Here is a 6,824-nt window from a genome sequence, read left to right as displayed (position 1 = left end):
GGCGCTGGCCCAACAGACCCAGGTGAGCCTCACACCGACAGTATCATGCAGGTTTGTGTACTTGCCATGGATGTGAAAGTCATTCTAGCTCTTCACTCTTTCACCCCCCCCCCCCCACACACACCCACCCTCCCCCTTCTCACTCTTCCTCTCTCTCTCTCTCTCTCTCTCTCTCTCTCTCTCTCTCTCTCTCTCTCTCTCTCTCTCTCTCACTCTCTCTGTCTCTCTTAGTCAGATGAAAGGAGAGTATTAGACCCCTGTTTCCATCCTGGTTACAGCGTTGAGAGGACGTATTCAAGCGTGTACAACAGCCCCTGCATTACACTGGGGAAACCCCTCGGCGTGTCGTCCCCCAGCTTCAACCACGCTGGAGCGGGAAACGCGTCACAGTGCCAGGAAGTGGTCCGAAACATCTTTAACTTCAGCCACTGCGGCTGGAGCGGCTGCTCTTTCAACGGGGTCTACCAGCCACCTCTGCAGGGGCGTTTCGGGGTGAGGATCCCGTGACCTTCTCAGAGTCATCTCTGCTCTGTGGGACTCAGGGCCTGGTGCTAAGCATACTGTCTGAACCCAGGTGGTCCTGGGAACTCAAGGCCATGAAATCTATTCTAGACATTAACCCCTTACCATTCCTGTGTAATTGTATAATAGTTTAATTGCATTTTTTTTTAAAATCCCCCCGAAAATCCCCCCCGAAAATCCGCCCGAAATCTAGGTGTAAATGAATTGCAGTATACAGAGTAGATTGTCCTACAAAGACACTTCGATTTAGATTTAGTCATCTAAAAATGTATTAGACGCCTATACTTTCTTTTATTTATTTGTTGTTTCTTTTTATTTTACTACTCGATCTTTTCAGTTTGTAAAGCGTTTTTGAGTGTCTAGAAAAGCACTATAAGTCTAATGTATTAATATTATTATTATTATTATTATTATTATTATTAGCCTAAAACGCCTATCCAATGTATACCCAAAGTAAATTGGAAGCTGTTCTTGAACCATTTGGAGTAAATGCATGGGGTTGGTCTCCTTTTGAAGGTGACACTCTGAAGTTTGTTCCCCAACAGTAAGAATGAAGTGGCACTGGCGTTGAGAAATACAAGTTTGAACACACTAAAGTAAAATAATTTTTTTGCAATGTAAACGTCAACTATAAAGGCTTCATTGGTGAGTTTTATCAAATGTGTCAATGTAGTGTGTTTGTTGGTGGTCTGACAGCGACGTTGATTGTGCATGCTGTTATGACTCATATGTATCTTGAGATGGATAAAGCGCAAGAATCATAGCTTTGAGAGGATGTAACGCATGACTACCTACATAAACATGGGAACATAGGAAGCATGTACAGGCCAAGACAATTAGCATATGGCGCTAGGGCCCGCCGGTGGATGGATAAGAGGCTACAGGGACACTTCACCCTTTTTTTCGTTTTTTTACCTCATATTCACCTCAAAGGGACACTTTTATTATGTGTATTTTTTTACCTCACATCATTGCCAGTGTAACCAAGTTGAGATGGTAAACTCACTCTTCAAGTTCAACCCCCCCCCCCCCCGCCCCATAGCATAGTTGGTCAACATCGGGTATTTGAGGAGACGGTCACGTGTGTTGGCAAGCCAGAGGTCACAAGGTCAAGGAGGTTGGTCGAAGCAAGTTGAATTACAGGGCGACTGTTTACAACACCTGTTTACAACACCTTGACGTCTGTTTCACCGGAACCATACCAGTCGGTGTAGGCTGGTGGAGGTAGACATCGAAGGACGGGCTCATTGTAGTAATGCATGTAATGGAGTGAGGAATGGCGAGTAACACGAGTAACACTCTCTCTCTCTCTCTCTCCTCAGGCCTTCTCAGCCTTCTACTTTGTGATGAACTTTCTGAACCTGACCTCTGACCCTCTAGAGAGGGTCAGGGAGAAGATGGCACGCTACTGCGCCACCCCCTGGTCACAGGTTAGTCTCACACACAGACACACACACACACACACACAGACAGTATCTTTGTCTTACTTGTCTCTTATAACTATTGCCACCTTATTTCTCTTCGCCTTATTTGTCTTTATATAACTGCCACTTTATTTCTCTTGCCGCTGCGATGTTGAGCAACTGAAGCCTAAGAATTTTGCTGTCTTATACTCGTATAATGGGATGTAACAATAAACTTGAAACTTGAAAGATGCCCCAATTCAGTCAACTGTATCAGTGTGTTTACATGATATTGACATGTGTATACGTGTGTGTGTGTGTGTGTGTGTGTGTGTAGATAAAGCGGGACCACCCTCATGTAAAGGAGAAGTATCTAGCAGAGTATTGTTTCTCTGGTACCTACATCCTGACGCTACTGACCGAGGGCTACGACTTCACCTCCGACAGCTGGAACGACATCGAATTCATAGAGCAGGTCAGTGTTGTATATACCACAGTGTACACACAAGCTGATTACAGCTTTGTTTGTTTCTGGATATCCTACACAAAGCCCAGGCCTGGACATAATTATTTTCTTATAGATTATAACCAGATGTTAAATGTCTGTGTCTGTGTGTGTGTGTGTGTTTGCGTACGTAGATATCAGGCAGTGACGCTGGTTGGACGTTGGGCTACATGCTAAATCTAACCAACATGATCCCAGCGGAGGCTCCTGACGCCCCCCCCCTCCCCCACGCAGGCTATGTGTGTGTCCTCACCTTCATCTCACTGCTGCTCCTCTGCCTCCTCCTCCTCAGCCTACGCTCACGCTTGCCCTGCTGTAACACTCAGCCACACGTCATATGAACACACGCAAGCAGGTGTGCGTGTGTGTGTGTGTGTGTGCGTGTGTGTCTTGATATGTGAATATGATGTTAATAAAAAGGTCTTCCATAATGTTTATAGAAATTGCTCTCATACCTCATTCTTCTTTAATAACAGATGGAGTTATAGTAGTATAAACAAAAATACAAAAAAATACAAAATCCATTCTCACAAACATTTACAGTATGTGATGTATTGCCTTTGAAAAGATTCATTTGTCCAAATGAAAACGTCTTGTTTTCATGGCTACACAGTATGTAGTCAGACCATAGTATATGGAGTTTATAGGCCATGATCTCAAGTAAGTGTGCTGTCCTCTAGTGGTGGGATGGGGAGCTGCAGGGAACTTGGTACTGAAATCCAGACAATGTCGATTGTTAAAACCAGACCTGGATGCTTCAATGCTTGAGTGTGTCTGGAGTGTCAGATGGGCAGAGTATTCCATTGGTTCCATTGCGCTATGCAAACAGCTAAACACGTTATTATTTCAAATACTATTTGAACCCAGTGGGGTATTCCATCAACGTCGCTAAAGGAAAATCCAGGTTAATTTTTGATAAATTTGATTGATTGATTGATTGAAAACTTTATTAGAAGATTTGCAGAAGTAGGTACATGAAAGTACATATTACATACATGGTCAACTAAAAGGATAAAAACCCAAGAAAGCCACTGGCTTATTTCAATTGGGGTCCTTGACTTCACATGACTTATCCAAAAATAAGCCTGGATTTTCCTTAAAAGCGACATTGATGGAATAACCCTCAGGTCTGGGTGGGGAAAAAAAAAACTTCTGACTTTTTGGATATTGTGACCGTTGGAATATGGCCTTGGTCACATGACTCACACAGGAAGCTATGGCCTCCTGGTTTCCCTCCGTTTGGGACCAAAGCCCTTCCTGTGGCATACTAGCCCTGTACTAGACCTTATCAGGCCCGGGATAAAAGAATAATGACAAAACAGAAGTATCCTGTCTTATGGGTGTTTCCTTTTCCTCGCCACACACACACACACACATTTACTCACTCACTCACTCACTCTCTCTCTCACACGTCTGTTCAAGGCCAATACCCTCCTGAGCAGGAAGTCACCTCTTAATCCCTCTGGAACAAACTGTAAGGCATTAGAGACCAGCCCATCCTTTCACAACTTATGGCCGGGGAAAACACACCTCAACACTCACGTACACGCACGCACACACACACACACACACACACACACACACACACACACACACACACACACAACGGACTCTGTCATCTCATTCATAAGGGGTTGCCGTTGGCAAGGGAGGTTGTAGCCGGGATGTCGATTAAGGTGAGGGGCTTCTGCTGGCGGAGGGAGGCGGCCTGGGCGGACACCGAGGAGAAGTTGAGCCGGTCCAGAGGTTGTTCCGTCGTCACGTGCTCGGCGATGTGATGGCGTTCTGCGATGCTGACGTCCTCCTGGTCTCTGGTGTCTGAGTCGGACATCTGCCTGTAGAACCTCTTCCTGAAGCTCCTCATCTGGGGCAGCTCACAGCACGTCTCCAACACCACCAACATACACACCAGGCCCACCAGCAGATACACTGAGAGAGGGGCGGGGGGGGTAGAGACAGAGACAGAGAGAGAGAGAGAGAGAGAGAGAGAGAGAGAGACAGAGACAGAGAGAGAGAAACAGAGGGGGGACACGGAATGCGAAATGAATCGCATTTTAATCGCATATCAATATTTGACACGAGAAGCAACAGTTTTCAGACCAACAGATCACACAATGTACCTAACCTAATGTTACACTAACCCTCCCCACCCTCCCCTACCCACCCAAATATCCTTGGTCAAAGTAATAAACAGACCAACAGTTTAACATAAAGTCACAAGTGCCATATCCAATGGTAACAAAACAAAACAGTACCCCGCCCTCTTTTTTTGCACTATGTTGTCTGCAAGGGAGAAAAGTCTCTCACAAGGGACAGAAGTGGCAGGGCTGGCCAAATAAAAAGAAAGAAATAAAAGAAATATAGTATATTTTTAAAAAGCGATTAAAAAAGTTAACAGTTTTTCTGTAATTAATTCATTGAAATTAACGCGTTAAAGTCCCAGCCCTAATGTATATATATATATATATGTACCTGTTAAACCCAGCCTGTAGAGCTGCCTGTTGGGGTTGGCCTCAGTGCTGTGGGTCTCCCCGGGGACATAGTCCCCCAGGCCGATGGTGGTCAGGGAGATGAAGCAGAAGTACAGAGACTCCAGGTAGCTCCAGCTGCTCTCCATGGCTCTGAACACGGCCGCCGGGACCACGAAGAACAGCACCGCCACCACGGACGCCAGGCACACGGCGTGGGCCACGGCTAACGTGGGCCTGGGCACGGCCCAGCGCCGGTGCAGGTACGCCACGGGCCGCCGCGTCACCACGACCATGATCCTCTGCACCATGGCGGCGAGGAAGAAGAGGGTGATGGGGATTCCGAGGAGAGAGTAGATCACGCAGAAGGCTTTCCCTCCGTCCGACAGCGGCACAGAGTGGCCATAACCTGCAAGGATGCGCGCACACACGCGCACACGCACACACACGCGCACACGCACACACACACACACACACACACAGGTTCATTCAGGACACTGACGTCGGTAATATACATAATAACCATCAGCTGTCCATCACCTGACCTGAATCTACGTCAACTTAATGCAACTTAACACACACACGCACACACACACACACACACACACACACACACATACGCACACACACGCACACACACAAATGAGACACTGACGGCACAAAGTTGTGTTGATAGTAACCTCACCACCAGGCGATGATGCCTCGCATTATGTCTAGACAAACATCCGTTCAATTAAGGCCTTGAGAGGCCAGAGGGATCCCAACTCAGGGCATTAGTCATCAGTTGAACTTGACTATTCACACGAATGTGAGTTATGTATGTTTTTTTTTGTTGTTGTTGTTGTTGTTTTTTAAAGGAAGAGTTTCAAAACCGGCACACAGGTGGGTTGGGGAGAAGGTAGGGGGAGGTGCATGTCTGCTCTGTGGGTGTCACTGGTTGGGAGAATAATATTCTATTATGCTACTTGCTTTGGACAGTTTGGTGAAAGAAGGTCAATAAACCAGAGTCAGAGTGAGTGAGGAGAAATTATATATATATATATATATATATATATATTGTTTGTGTAAACGTTTTTAATCAAATGAAATTTTAATTAGGTTTTTTCTCTCATTCGCTCTCTCTCTCTCTCTCTCTCTCACACACACACACACACACACACACACACACACACACACACACACACACACACACACACACACACACACACACACACACACACACACACACACACACACACACACGCACTCACCCGTGGTGGTCAGCACGGTGCTGGTGAAAAACAGGGAGGAGATGAAATCCCAGTTGGGTTCGCTGGAGTTCCCCAGCACGGACACGCCGTAGTTACTGGCCTCCAGCGCCCGGGCCAGCAGCTCCTCCAGCCGGGCGTCGGACACGCACGCGTTGTCCCGGAGGAACTCCCGCCGGAGGGCCTGCAACTGTTCCCGCAACCGGTGCTCGTACGGATACTCCACGGCGGAGAAGACCCCCGCGCCCACCAACAGGTAGATCGCGTAACTCACCAGGAGCAGCGCGAAACAGAGTCGCGACCGGCGACCCTCTGACAGCCTGGCGCACCAGTCTCCCGTACAGATGGACATGGCGCAAAACACACAACGTTCCTCACGACACTCACTGTGTAGGGCAGGCCAATGTTTCTGTCAATGTATTTATTTGAATGCACCAATAGTCCGATTCATATAATTCAACTATGGTAATAGTTAATATGGCCTAGTAGAAATTGTTTAATAACCAGTCGTTTTGTATCCAGCCGTAGGAGTTGTCGGTATTTGTTGTCGATCTCTTCCTCATTCTTCTTCCCACGGTGATGTGGCCATACCTGCAGGGATGGGACCTGTGACGTCGCCGCTTCTCACCGGGCCAGGTAGAGAGAGCGATAGGTGTGTTTAAGGAGGTAATTGAGTGTG

General features: G+C 46.9%; 2 protein-coding genes across 2 annotated transcripts in view; one reads left to right on the top strand and one right to left on the bottom strand.

The window, feature by feature from the left end:
• The window catches only part of entpd1 (ectonucleoside triphosphate diphosphohydrolase 1), a gene marked incomplete at its 3' end in the record, with an annotated part of 24,670 nt that extends 21,899 nt beyond the window's left edge, over window positions 1–2,771 (top strand). The window contains exons 6-10 of the mRNA XM_080542245.1: window positions 1–22; window positions 232–492; window positions 1,845–1,952; window positions 2,263–2,400; window positions 2,565–2,771. The exon at window positions 1–22 is cut by the window's left edge and continues 176 nt beyond it. Of these exons, the coding sequence (XP_080398371.1) occupies window positions 1–22; window positions 232–492; window positions 1,845–1,952; window positions 2,263–2,400; window positions 2,565–2,771 (736 nt within the window). The remainder of the gene's footprint in view (window positions 23–231; window positions 493–1,844; window positions 1,953–2,262; window positions 2,401–2,564) is intronic.
• A 1,283-nt stretch (window positions 2,772–4,054) lies between these two features.
• LOC308167764 (potassium channel subfamily K member 1-like) lies at window positions 4,055–6,497 on the bottom strand (the record flags this gene model as incomplete). Its single annotated transcript, XM_080542244.1, has 3 exons — window positions 4,055–4,359; window positions 4,903–5,307; window positions 6,149–6,497. 3 exons carry the CDS (start codon window positions 6,495–6,497, stop codon window positions 4,055–4,057), a joined length of 1,059 nt encoding a protein of 352 aa, XP_080398370.1.
• Between the last annotated feature and the right edge of the window lie 327 nt (window positions 6,498–6,824).

The sequence above is a fragment of the Nansenia antarctica genome (assembly GCF_963989245.1).
Source record: "Nansenia antarctica genome assembly, chromosome: 11".
NCBI classification, from domain to species: Eukaryota; Metazoa; Chordata; class Actinopteri; order Argentiniformes; family Microstomatidae; genus Nansenia; species Nansenia antarctica.
Note: the sequence above shows the minus strand (reverse complement) of the source record. Positions and strands in the feature narration are given on the sequence as shown.